This window comes from Peromyscus leucopus, chromosome 15 (genome assembly GCF_004664715.2).
Source record: "Peromyscus leucopus breed LL Stock chromosome 15, UCI_PerLeu_2.1, whole genome shotgun sequence".
Classification (NCBI taxonomy): domain Eukaryota; kingdom Metazoa; phylum Chordata; class Mammalia; order Rodentia; family Cricetidae; genus Peromyscus; species Peromyscus leucopus.
The window spans coordinates 15,753,101-15,767,645 of record NC_051076.1 but is presented as its reverse complement, the minus strand read 5'-3'; the positions used below and the strand labels follow the sequence as shown (position 1 = coordinate 15,767,645).

Below are 14,545 nucleotides of genomic sequence, written 5' to 3'. Positions count from 1 at the left end.
CACCACTCTCTGAATGTCCCACCTTTAATGCTCATTTCCCCGGTGAATAATAAAGTTGAGAACCTCTCTGTGTTTATTGGCTAGCTTCTGACTCCCTCCTGTGAAGTGCCTGCTTAATTCGCTTAACCACTTATTGATTAGTTGTCTTTTCCGTATTGATTTTTTAGGAGATTTTATATACACTAGATCCGAGTCCTTTGTTGGTTATAGGTGCTACAAAGCTGTTCTGTGGCTTAAGGTTTTACTCTCTTATTATCAGTGTGATGCACAGAATATTTTAACTTGCATGTAGTCAAATTTATCAATCTTTTTCTTTATGTTAAAGTTGTGTAGGAGTTTTCTTTGTCACGTTAAACAATGTTTTCACAGGGCTGGAGAGATGGCTCTTCCAGAACACCCAAGTTTGATTCCCACCATCCATATTACATGGTTCACAACTGCCTGTAATTCCAGCTCCAGTCTGATATTCTCTTCTGGCCTCCACAGGCACCTGCACACACACACACACACACACACACACACACACACACACACACACACACACCAATTTAAAAAAGAAAATAAATTTTTCAAAAATGTCTTTGCATTATGATATTGCATTTTCTTCTGTCATCTCAGAACCTTGCCTTCATATTTAGCCCTCTAACCCTCCCTCTTGGGCTGGGTTTGTATATAACACACATAGCACTGTTCATTAGAATGGATGACCCTGCTGCTTCCCATGGCCAACTATGTCAGGAGATGAAAGTCCTGGCCTAGTCTCTGTTCTATTGGTCTGTCCGTCGTGTGTTGTGTGTGATTCTGGTTTGATGACTTCAGCCCTGTAATTGCTCTTAAATGCTCGTAACACAAGCGTTACCCCCTTTCTCTGTGCCTTCAAGACTGTCTTGGCTCTTCTTGGCCTTCCATGTTTCCACATAAATTTTTGAATGAGTGCATCAACTATCAACTATCAAAAAGTTTGAATCCTGAGCATTATTATGTTGGGTTTTGTGATGTTTAGTTTTGTCAACTTGACAGTCTAGAATCACCTGGGAAGAGAGTCTCAACGAGGAATTGTGCAGATTAGGATGACCTGTGGGGGTGTGTATGGGTGATCTTTTGATGATGCTAATTGAAGGGTGGCAGCATCCCCTAGCCTCAGGTCCTGGACTGTTCTAAGAGTGGACAAGGGAACTGAGCAGTAAGCACGTGTGCATTCATCTTCTCTCTGCTCCTGACTGTGAATGTGACTAGCTGTTTCAGTCTGTGACCCCCGTGACTTCCCAGCTATGACTATAATCTGGTATCATGGTGGAAATAAACCCGAAGTTTTTGCCAGCATATTTTGTCATAGCAACTAGAAAAGAAAAATAGGACAGATTTATAGTTAAAATTCTGAGGAAAATAAGACCTATGCAATATTGGCTCTCCCTACTTACTAAGGTCTTTAACAATTGTTCTCAATAATATTTTCTATATGGAGGTCTTGTCTTTTGTTTATTTATTTGAATTTAGCAATTCAAATTTTTATGTGCTTGATAAAAGTTTTAAAATTGTTTAAATTTATCTGTTAGAAATTCATTATGAACCTTACTACTTATACATGTACATTCTTGTAAGTTTTTTTTATATTGATTTACTTTATTTTATGTGTCTATGAGAGTTTGCCTACATGTATGTGTATGTACCATGTACATGCCAGGTGCCTTGGGATCAGAAGATACCTTTGGAGCCCAGAAGAGGGCATCAGACCCCCTGGAACTGGAGTTACAGAAGGTTGTGTGTCACCATGTGGGCGCTGGGAATTGAACCTGGGTCCTCAGCAGAGCAACAAATACTCTTACCTGCTGAGCCCTCGTCTCTCTAGCTCCCGTCTTTGTGGATTCTTTTGGGGCTTACCACATGCATTGCCATGTCATGTTTGAATACTAAAGCTTTTCTTTCTAGCTAGCTGATTCTTTCCACTTTCCTCTTGTTTGGGTCCTGCTTCAGTGAAGAAACCCAGTGTGGCATCCAACAAGTGTAAGGAGTGAGCATTCCAGTCAGGGGCCCATTCTCAGATTGATGCCCTCTAGATTTTTACAATACATACTTTTCTAATAATATTCCTTATTAATTTGCAGTATTTTGTTTAATTCCTAGCTTATTAAGAGTTTTTTCGTTTTAATATGAGTGGTGTGGAATTTTATCAAATGCTTTTTCACATCTAATAAGATGGTAATTCTCTCCTTTATTCTGCTAAATGTTCAAGTCACACTGGATGATCATTGGATGTTAAGTCGGCGTACTTGTGATGTGTTTAAATTATGCTCACCGATGTGTTCATCTTAAGGTCTGCATTGTGTTGCTGAGGTAGGTTGTCCTGAATGTTTTACCCACCTGTGACGTTCTCTCCACTTGTGTGATAATCAAGGAGGCTGCCCCGTAAACCTGCTGGTGGCCTGCAGAAGGGTACACCTTGCTCACACAGGGAGGGAGGGAGATTGCTGCCTCATCTTGCACATGTATTCAGCAGAATTCACGAAGAAGTATCTTGAGTCTGGAGTAGGCTTTGTGGGAAGCCTTTCTGATTTAAACTGAATTTACTTGATATTTTATAGAAGTATAACTTGGCAATTTCAGTAAATGATAGTATTTCTTACCTTGCATGAAAAATTTGACTTCATCTGAATTCTCAAATGTTTTGATTTCAAATTTTCTTTCTGTCTTCTTTATTTTTTTAATGTAGGCTATGCCAATGCTATGTCTTTTCATCCTTACATGGTTGGGTGCACTATGTAGTTCTTGATAAATGCCGTCAGTGATTGTTGATTGTGACTTCAAAGGATCTTGCTGGTCCTTGTCTTGTTTCTTTTATCATTAAAGCTCTCTCTATCATTTATTCTTAATTATTTATTTCCTTGTACTTTTTTTCAAGTTTAATCACCTACCCATCTTCTGACCATTTAAGAATTCTTAATTTTAGTTCTAAATGATCACCCTGAATTTATATATACCTAGTAACATACCTCAATATTTATAAAGCAAAATCCAATAGAACTTTAAGCATAAACCCACATCTGCAGTAAAAACATAGCATGGAAAACTTGAACAACTGATCAACAGATTTCATTTAATCAACACTAAGATGTATGTTCTTGACTTGTTTAAGTATTTAATTTTTCTGTGTGTACTTAGATATTCTTTTGTTTATTTCTTGAGTCTCACTGTGTAGCCCTGACTGACCTTGAACTTAAAGAGTTCCAGGACAACCTGCCTCTGCCTCCTGAGTGCTGGGACTACTGGCATGTGTCAGCAACCATGCTGGGCTTTCTCTGTGTGTTTAGGCTTAAAGAGAAATGTACAGCCATAGATTTATCTGCATAGCATATATTACAATATGCAAATTTTCATTGTTAATCCATCCAAAACATTTTCTGTTTTTTTTATGTTATTGTTTTATTGGACCCATGGGTTATTTAGGAAGATAATTACTATTAAATATTACTCAGTTTCAACATAGGAGTGAGTTTTATAACAATTGTTCCTGTCTTATTTTCATTGTGACTCAAATACATGCTCAATAATTTCAATCACTTGCTGTTTGTTGGGACTGAATTTCCCATGTGGACAGTCTTTGTGAATGTTGCATATATACTCCAGGATATGTAAGGTGTAACAGTCTTGCCCTGCAGAATGGACAGCTAATATCCACACAAATTCATTATCTAAGTTGTAAATATAAAAATACAAAAATAAGCACTGTAAGCTTAACATAATGTTATAGGCTATCCTGGGCTATGTAGCAAGAACCTGTCTCAAAAAAGAAAAGGAAGTCTTCTTTTTTAAGAGGGGGGGTACTTTTCAGTAGCAAAACGCACAGAAGTATACCCACCATAATTGTTTTGATCCCCTCTGTGTGTGTGTGTTGTGTGTATGTGACCGTCTGTCTGTCTGTGTCTGTGTCTGTATCTGTTCTATGTCTGTGTGTTTCTTAGTGGTTTCAGGCAGGGAACTAATAATTCCACAGTAGAAATCACTTAGAGCCACAAGGTACCAAGTGTTCTGTTCCATCACTGCATCAGGTTTCATCAAAGTCAACATCCTTTAAAGAGGAGAGAACCAGCCGGAACCATCCCTGCTTGGGAAGCAAAGCCACGCACAGGGTGGCACCTCTTTTCTCACCAGCACCCCCTCTCTTCCGTCGGCTCCTTCTGGACAGCAATGGCCGTCACCTCTCCTTTTCCTTGCTCCATGTTGATTGTCCATAATGGCATCATCAGCCTGGGCTGATTCCATTCAGCTTCTGCGACCTGCTCCTGAGTAAGCCAATGGTCAGGGCGGTCTCTCTTGTTCTGAATGAAATAGCAGTGCTAATGGATGCCAGTAGATGGCACATTAAAATACCACCCAGTGGTACAAAGTTCAGGGCCCTCCACCCGCCCTCAGTCTGACATTGTCCGAAGACCTGGGTATCTCTAAGGCCACTTTCAAATTCAGTGATTCAGTCAGACTCACACAACTTAGAAAACCTATGATCCTCGTGGATAAGTGTATTAAATGGGGGCACACAGGCTAAAATCTCCCAAGGGAAGAGGTACGTAGGGCAGGATCCAGGAGTCACAGCCACAAGCCCCCAGGGAGCTGTGCGGACAACGCCTCCCCTTCCAGCAGCGGTGTATGACAGTGTATCAACAACCAGGGAGACTGACTCCAGGATTTTATCGGGGTTCTTTCCTGTAGACACAGTTGACCACTATGGGCTGACATTGGTCTCCAGTGCCCCCAGAAGCTGAACGGATATTTGGTGTCCCAAATCACACAGACTACGTAGCATGCCTAATGCCACCAGGTGAGCATGGGTACTTAGCTCAGGCAGGACACTCCAGGAACTTAGAGGTTACCTCCCAGGACCTGAGGACGAGACCATCCTTTGGCCAAGATTCATCCTTCACTGCACGTGTGACAAACCCTTTGAGAATGTAAACCAGATCCTTCCAGATGCTTAGGTTCTACTAGTGTCCCTTCCACTAAACAAAACCCCACGCCCTGTCCTGATCCGTCAGGCCCTGTGTGCTCCAGCCCTTCCTCCCCCCGCCCCCCATCTTGGCTGCCATTTTCCAAATACACAGGTCTTCCCTGGTGTGGTGGGGCGCCCCAGGCTCCTTTCTGGCCTTTGTGCTGGCCTCGCCATTCTGCCCGAAATCTCCCAGATCCACGTGTAATTGGATCTGCGCTGTCATTCAGGTCTCAGCTTAATAAATGTCGTTTCCTCGGAGGCCCCTTGCCTGTCTGCTCGAATTAAATGAGTCCCCAAGTCGCTCCCTATCTTATCACCACATTATGAGCTCATCGCAGTCGTGAGATTCGCCCGTTATTTTCTAGCTCATTTGTCTCTTAATTTTGCTGTTAGAAGCCCTCCCTCCATGCATACGCTGTAAGAGCGGAAACGGTGGCTCCTTCCCCGACCCCACCCCCACACCTAGGATGCACTGGACCCGGAGTGTGGCCTCGGTAGTCACTGAACAAATGAACGAACAGCAGGGTGAATAAGAAAGACTTACAAATTCCAGTTCATGGGAATCTAAGTCAAGTTCTTTACAGCAAGACATTTACAGCCTTTAATGTAACAATGTGGATTGTAAGGCTCATGTGTGTTCATATTCCTGGGAACGGTTTTGCATTTGTACATATAACCAACATCTTGGAAACATTGTTGACTCCCCCGGCGCCTGCCCCCACCCCTGGGACTGTACTCTGCTGACTGGTCTAATAAATTAGTCTACACTGGGTGTAACTGCGCAGCATTGCCCGAGCATCTTCCTCGCCTTGCGCTTGCTCGTTACCCTGAATCTCCATTTTTAATAGGTTCAGTGTTCAGCACTGGCTGTGGTGGGCCGGGGCAATGTGGCTTTTCAGAATGGAAACCTTTGCGAGTCCTCCAAACTACATCCTGGAAGTGACCATTCATGGCTCTCCAGTCTAAGTTCTAACTGCTGGCCAGATTGTAAGTGACAGAGTCAAATATTGACAGATGCTTCTAGTCTTTGCTAATGGCATGTGTGAAGTGGCTTTGTGATTTATTTTTTCTGAATGGATGAATCTGTGGTGGAGGAGATTGGGTTAGAAACAGTCCCCGACTTAACGATGGTTCAGCTTAACAGTGCTTCGACTTTTCCATGACGTGGGAGCGATGCCCGCTCAGTAGAAACCTTACTTCACATTCCGAATTTCGTGTTTTCCTGGGTTAGTGATACATGGCACAGAATTCCATCTTGATGCTGGGCAGTGGCTTCTAGTCAACTGCAAGCTAGTGAGGGCGAGTGACCCACATTCTATGCTATGCTGGGTAGCTGAGCTGGGAGGCGTAGGTTGTGTATGTAACACTTTCAACTTTGTGTGTGCATGCATGTGGTGGAGGGAGGGATGCACATACATGTGCGTGCCCAGGCATGTGGAAGCTAGAGAACAACCTTGGGTGTCGTCCTTCGGGAGTGTCATCCACCTTGTTTTTTAAGACAGGGTCTCTCATTGGCCTAGAGCTCACCCATTAGGCTAGACTGCCTGGCCAGCAGGCCCTGGCAATCTACTCGTCTCTGCCTTTGAAGGATTACAAGTGTACACCGCCACTCCTCGTCCATTTGGTTTTGTTGTTGTTTGTTTTTTGTTTTTCTGTTATCTAGGACTTGAACTCAGGTCTTCAGGCTTGCAAGCATTTTGCTGATTGAGCCATCTCCCCAGCCCCGTTTTCAGCTTTTAATGTTTTCAATTTACATTGAGATTTTCTGAATATGGCTCTTTGTGAAAGCCAAGGAATGTCCATATTCCTCTTTGAAACTCACTTCAGCATTAATGAAGATTACACATGTATTTTTAAGATACTCAAGGTCCTGATCCCTTTTCTAGAAATGAGGTCAGTGGTTATTTACCGTCACCAGAGCTCATTGGGGCAGATAGTTATTCCAGGCACCATCTTACCTTATACTTGCCTTACCCTTCCTTCCGGGAGAAGTGGATGCCACAGAGTGTGTGTGAACAGAGAGGATGTGGATGACCTTTTCTTCTGTTGAACTTGAAGGTTTGTTAGAGCTGGTCTGGACTGGCCTTCCCCTTGGTCCTAGAGCACATCGCAGCCTGTTTTCTCTGCTTTAGTGGGAATTGAACTCCAAAGCCTTACTGCTATGTGGCTCTCCCATGTAGTGAGCTGGTGTTGTGTCAATCCCATACAGACTCTTTTTTGACCAGAGTATATTACCCACCCCAGCTACCCGCCCCCCACACACACACACTGCAGCACACCCAACTTGTGTGAAGCATCCTACATTAATCTTAGCACAGGCTGGGAAAATCAATCTTGGGAGCAAGGCCTAGGAGCTTTTCCCTCTGACTAGCCAATGTCAACCTGTCTGTGATGTCCAAGTGGACACGCTATCCATTGACTTTACTCCTCAAACTGGCCGCCTCCCAACTCTGCTAGTTAATTCTTAAAGACATTTAAAGTCCATCATGGGATGGTTGCTCAGACGCATACATTACCACCTCAAGAACTGTTTACAGCAGGATTTTACAGACAGGTGCCTTGATAAAGGTGTTTTTTACTTGCTGTGGATAATTTCTGCCGAGTGCCATTGAGAAAAACATAATTCACATTTTCCATTATGAAGAAGGCAAGGCTGGTGTGCAGAGAGTTGTCAGTTACCTTGTAACTGTTCTGGAGTTGATTCAGAAGAAATTAGGCAATTTTAACTCAGAAACTATCGGTTAAACTTGAATAGTTAGAGCACGCTTTTCCACAGCCTGCTATAGAGTGAATGAGATGCAAAATGGAAGCCAGTGGACAGCTCTCCAGCTGAGACTGTAGGGGGACACGCAGGTGCGCTCAAAGCCAGCCAGCTGGGCTCGGAGGGCTGTGCACTCCCAGGGGTCTTGGTGGGACTTGAGACAGCGCCCCTCCCTGCAGTTCTTCTTTGGCAGGAGCATGAATGGGTCTGGGAATGGGGACATGTTGGAGAAGACCTGTGTTTTGACATAGGTCTTACTCTCAAGTAGTGGGGACAAAGACAAAGATACATCTGGCCTTACAGATGATCTACAGTGAATGTCCTCTACTCTTTATCTCAAGGAGGCCTCTTGTCTGAGTCTTCTCCATTGTTTGTGCCCTGATTTCTGGAATCTGCTATGTCCTACCCCATGCTGCTTCTAGAGAACATTGCACCAACCCCATCATGCCCTTGATGGGCCCTTTGTAGACTAACCAAAGCTAGCAGCCGCCAGCCACTGTGAAATCCTCCCTTTCTATCTGTCCCGGGGCTCCCGGGGCTCCGTGCCTCAGAGCTGACAATCCAAGCTGAAGCATCTTGATGAACAGGGCTCTTATTACTGCTGTTCCAGCCACATGGTGCATTCGATAGACTCTGGGGAGCAGCTAAGAAGCCAAAGGTCCTCTAGAGCATTGAAGAATTTCTGGAGAAAGGTTCTGATTGGGAAAACACTACCGTTAGATTTTTGCTTGTTTTCAAAAAAAATTAAGAATTCAGAAATTTGGAGTCTAACCCATCTCCAGGTCATACTTATAAACCTGTGTGCATTTAAGATCAGAAGCATTTATCAGGGTTGGCAGTAAAGCCCAGCAGGCTCCGTGTCCTGGTTTCTATCCCCAACATTAAAATAAAATACACAAAATCAGAAACATTTAACAGGGATGTATTCCTGAGGGATGGGGAAAAGCACACAGTGGTCAATGTGACTTAAACCAGAGGGGCCTCGTTGTGAGGTGTTCAGGGGAGAATGAGCAGAGCCCCGGTTGGCGGTGCGGAGCACTGTGGTTTCTACAGTGACGTGTAAGTAGATAGGAGCAGAAGCAGACACACTCACTTTGCACTCTTGGTGTGTTTTGTCATTTTGCTCACTACCCCTTTAACTTGTCCTCTTTCTCCTTTTCATTGTCCTTCTTACTTGGTCTCAGCCACTCCATGTCCTGAACCCTAGGAGGCTGGCAAGAGTATGTGCTAGTCTAGTATGCTTTGAAGAGCACACAATGGAGATGGGAAGTATCGGCAGCGAACGCCGAGGCAGGTCAGCCTCTGTGCCGTTCTGCACACCATGCTTGCTCATCCGACTGAGGCCAGGCCCTGCACCATGGCTGGATGGCTGCAGCCACTAACCCGACAGGCTAAACCATGTTAAATCCTGTCCAAAACATAGCTGGCGTTCCATTCATTTCCAGAATCATTCAGATCAGCAGTCTGTTAGTGTCTTAGGGTTCCAATTACTGTGAAGAGACACCATGACCACAGCAACTTTTATAAAGGAAAGCATTTCATTTGGGTGACTCACTTACAGTTCAGAGGTTTAGTCCATTGTCATCATGGTGGGAAACATGGCAATGTGCAGCCAGACATGATGCTGGAGAAGGAGCTGAGAGTTCTACATCTTGATCCGCAGGCCATGGGAAGTGAGTTGAATTCACAGTGGGCACAGCTCAAGCATAAGAAACCTCAAAGCCCGTCCCCACAGTGACACACTTCCTCCAACAAGGCCACACCTCCTAATAGTGCCACTCCCTATGAGCTTATGGGGACATTTGCTTTCAAACCACCACAGATAGGAATTGTTATAGGCAGCAAATAAAGTTCTTTTTAGGAGGTGGTCCCTGCACACTGGGTCCCTCTTTCTGTTCGTTCTGTGACACAGGCTGTGAGCTTGTCATTGTCACCTGAGTCTGGTGACAGGTGAGATACCATGTATCTATTTGTTGTGTAGTTTGAGACCAGGCCTGAAAACAAGAACTTCATTGTAAAGCTATGAACCATTTTAAATCGCAAAAAAAAAAAAAAAAAGTAATATTCATCTTTTCTTGCAGACTGCCGCATCCCCCAAATTGAAGATGCTGAGATTCACAACAAAACGTATAGACACGGAGATAAGTTAATCATCGCCTGTCATGAGGGATACAAGATCCGGTACCCTGACCTATACAACATGGTTTCATTATGTCGTGATGATGGGACATGGAGTAACCTGCCCATCTGTCAAGGTATGAGATGGGAGCCACTGTTGTCAACTGGACTTGTCGCGACTGTGTTGAAGAAGGTGCAGCATGTACATGACCTTCTCACACAGCGGCAGAGATGGTGGCAGAAAGATACAAAGTCACCTCACCCAGGCCCGCCCTATCTTTCTGTGACCGCTCTTAGGATCTCTTTGCTCCTTATGGTGGTCGGCACCATATACCGAGATTCCCTAGTCTAGAGAGGAGAGTCCCTGTTCTTTAGTATGTGGGGCACCGCTCCCTTTCCATAGAAAACCAGTAAAAGCAGTGTAAGAATTAGGAGAGCTGGGCTAGGAAGGGACTCAGCAGGCAGAGGCGCTGGCTTGTGAGCCTGACAACCTGAGGTGGCTCTCTGGAATGCACTAGTAAAGGTAGGAGAGAACTGACCCCCATAGGCACTCTGGCTTATATGTGTGTGCCTACACACATGCACACATAACATGTGTGTGCCCTCCCGCAATAATAATAGTGATAATAATAATAATGATAAATTGGAAAGAATTTGGCGGCTTTGTAACTGGCTGTGAACACGTAGATGAATTGTTGTCTACTTAATGGAAACTGCAGGGAGTAATTCTTGAGTCATGAGGGGAATATAGTAAACCCATCTTACAGAGACTCTCTCCTCTTCATAATGTTACCCCGTCTTACGATGCATGGAAAGCAGACAAAAATCACATTCAAATGCTTCCAAACCACACAGTGAGTATTTATCCTTTCACGTTTTTAAAATTTGCCCCCAGCCACCATAAACAGAGGGACCTGTTTTTGAAAATAAGCCCTTGAGTTCACATTAATTCTGATTTTATTTTTTGACATGTGACTTGGCCTAAAGGACCAAAAAAGCCAATGCATAATTCATAATTTGAGGGAGAAGGGGGGGCATTCAGATGTGCTCCAACAGCTCTGGCATCTTCAAGTTGAGGTGAATGTTAACTTTGGGCTGGGAAATCACAACTGGCGGGCCCTGGTATTGCTTTGTGTGCCCCGTCATCAGAAATAAATTGTTTTCCTACACGAGCGCTTAAGAGTCGAGGCCCTGTGAAGGACCGAAGGGTTCAGGGTTGGAAGGACAGAGGAGCCCGGCCACCACACTCCCTGCCCTGTGGCCTGTCACTAGCCTGCCCTGATAGAGACGTGGGTTTTATTTATCTGTTCAGAGACTGCCTGCAAAACAAGCAGCTGGCGCCTGGGTTGGGCTCCTCCTGCAAACACACATCATTAGCCGCAGATTAATTGCAGGGACAGATCCATTCCAGGGCTGGATGAATTGGTGAACGGGTGAAGGAAAGCACCTCCGAGTCCAGCCACTCCCTGAAGCCCTGTTCCCTCCGCATCCTTTCTCCGTGGCCCCTCGCTCTTTCTGGTTCCCCTTTTATTGCTTAAGTCCAGCGTGTTCCCCAGGAATTCTTTCTCCCTGTGGCCTTTTGGGGTGTCATTTTAAAGAGTTCAGATGAGTGCCTCGCTGTTGCTCTGTCTGGCCAGTCTGGGTCCCTCTCCCTTTCTCAGATTCTGCTCCAGACATGACTTTTCTAGGTCAGCAACAAGAGAGATGACTGGCTATGCTTTTTGTTTTTATTTTTTAATTTGTGGTATTACTGAGATTCAAATCCAGGGTTTCACACACCCTGCTTCTCAGCTATACCCCTCTTCCTCTTTTTGCTCCTGATTTTGAAAGAAAGGCTCACTACATTGCCCACGCTAGCCCTGAACTCATTCTATCACCCAGACAGGCCCTGAACTTGTGGTCCTCTTGCCTCGGTCCCCCAAGTAGCCGGAACGATGGGCTTATACCACCAGGCCTGCACCTGGCTACTCTTGAGAGATGTGCGGCTTCAAACAATGCCAGGGGCCCCAGCCCCACTGTCCCTCGCCAGAGCCCTCCACCCCGCAGGGAAAGTGCCCTGCTTGTGCTGTGGCCCCGGCCCATCCTGTGTGTTCCTGCTGCTGGGGGCAGGAACTGCGGCTGCAGCTGCAGCAGCCTTCCTCTGGCCGCCTGGCTGGTGCAACGCCAGGAGAGCAGGATTCTGAGTTGCTGCAGACAGCCTGGCACCTCTCCGAGCCCCCTGGTGGATTGTAATTGGCTCTTAAGAGTGACAGTTCATTCTAGAACTTTTATTTGCACCTATAGATCCAGGGGCTAAAGCTTCAGTGGGCATGTCTCTATTATCTAGAAGTGCAAATGGAAATCCCACTGAACTATTGAGTGGAAGCCTGTTTCCCACTGTTAGATTTAGGAGGGGCTGTCTCCAACCAAGAGTGAGCATGCTTTCCCTCTCAGCACTGATTAGCCGCTCGAATTACAGCTCCCGCCATCTCCTCCCGAGGAGTGGAGGGCTAGCTGCTCAGAGGCCATTTGTTGGCAGCTACTTCAGGCTTTGGAGAGTATCTGCCTGCCCTGCCCGCTGTGGGGCAGAAGCAGTTGTGATTTGGGAGAGTCCAGGCATCTCCTGACAAGCAGCTGAGAGCTGGAGCCCCATCTCCGCAGGGAGCGCTGGGCCGGCATCCTGTCAGCCACCGGAACTGTGTAAGCATCCCATGCCTTCCTTCTGTGCCTGTTAATGGATTTGTCTGCTGTTTCTCAATTACTGATTCCATTTTTTTCTCCCGATTTCCGCCCCTCCCTCTGACTCTTCACACAGCATCTGCTGCAAACATTACCAGTTTTTAGCTCAGGAAAATTAAAAGCCAGCTAAGGGAGGGAACACAGGAGATGACTCAGTTGATAAAGTACCTGCAAGCGTGAGAGCCTGAGTTGGGATCTCCAGGACCCCAGAAGCTGGGCCTGGCACGGTGACAAGTGTCTGTGTCCCAGCACTGGGGCACAGAGACAGGGAGGTAGATCTCTAGGTCAGCCAGCCTAGCCGAGACGGTGACCTTCTGGGACAATGAGGGATTCTGTCTCAAAAAAGGAGAGAGAACAATAGAAGACACCCAACATCAGTCTTCAGTCTCCACACATGTATATACTGTCTCTCTCACACACACACAAACACACACACACACACACACACACATACACACGCACAAACACACATACACACACACATACACACACATATACATAAACACATGCACATATACATACACACATATACACATATACAAATACACATACATACACACACAAACACATACACACACACAAACACACATACACACACATATACATACACATATATACATATACACGTACACATATACACAAACATACAGATACACACACATACACATAAACACATACACATATACAAACACACATTCATACACACATATACACACATATACAAACACATACACACACAAACACATACACACACATGCACACAAACACATACTCATATACGCACACATACACACAAACACATACACATATACACACACATACACACAAACACATACACATATACACACACATACACATACATACACACATACACATATACATACACACAAACACATACACACACACAAGTAGCAGAGATTGAGAAAACCACGAGATGGAGTAAAAAGGTGCCGAGTTCTGCTGCTTTGAGGGTTGCGGGGGTGGGGAGGGTCTAGAAACATCCTGAGTCGTTCTGAGTCAGGGCCTGCTCCGATTGTGGACCTTGGTGGCCCAAGGCACGGTAGTAAGGTAGGCACCAAACAATGGCAAGTGTGAGTGACTGTGTCTGTCCCTACGCTCTGCACCCCTGGTGCCTCAGGTCTTTCCTCGCTCTGGTGCACAGGCACTACAGCAGCTGGCTGAGAGAGCCCCTCCAGACAGGGTCTAAAAAGCCGCCTCTGGAGGAGCGCTTGGTCACCTGCCATTGTGCAGAGTACAAACCCTGTGCCCGACAGCTGTCCCGGAAAGCGGGTATTTTCATTACACACTGTTTGCTTCACACACCTGCTTGCCCCCGAAAGAGTGTCACCCTGTGATGTCATTGTGCCCTCCAGTGGCCTCACTGGAGTCACCACAGTTCTAGGGCAGCAGAAAAGGCACACCCAGGATTCCGTACCATTAGGAATGGCAAGGTTTTCAAGACCCAAAGGTAGCCGGTGGTTTAGAAGCAGGAGTCCAGTTTCCGTTTTTTTCTCTGATAGCACATGACTTGTTCTGTTTGGAGGACTACGGAGCCATTGCAAGGCTGTGCTTCTCAGAGGCCCCTCCCACCTGGCCGTTAGCAATGCATATGCTTGGGTTCCACTGAGACCTGCTGAGACATTTGACCTGGAGTCAGTGTCTCTCCATCCCTCTGGGGAATTCTCAAGCTTGAAAACCAGCACACTTTAAGACTCTTGACCTATTTCACTTAAAACCAGATATCCAGAAATCTAGTCATACCAGCCCAAGCAGGAGTCCATCCTCTGACTGAGTTTGGAACATCGCCCTCCCCAGTCACAAACCCCTAGCCATTGTAGTGTCTGTTTCCTCCTAGGGTGCCTCAGTGGCCCTCATCCCTGAGGTCACCTTTAATGACATGGGGAGCTTCATAAACACGTAGTGACCCGCAGGCTCCCCTCCTGCACATGGGGCCTGGGCACCTCTGG

At 45.7% G+C, this 14,545-nt stretch overlaps 1 protein-coding gene across 2 annotated transcripts in view; it reads left to right on the top strand.

Annotated features, from left to right (window-relative positions):
- Positions 1-14,545, top strand: part of Susd4 (sushi domain containing 4) — a 129,396-nt gene that overhangs the window by 78,182 nt on the left and 36,669 nt on the right. For both annotated transcript variants that reach the window (XM_028894571.2, XM_028894569.2), the window contains exon 4: positions 9,824-9,997. In XM_028894571.2, the coding sequence (XP_028750404.1) occupies positions 9,824-9,997 (174 nt within the window). The remainder of the gene's footprint in view (positions 1-9,823; positions 9,998-14,545) is intronic.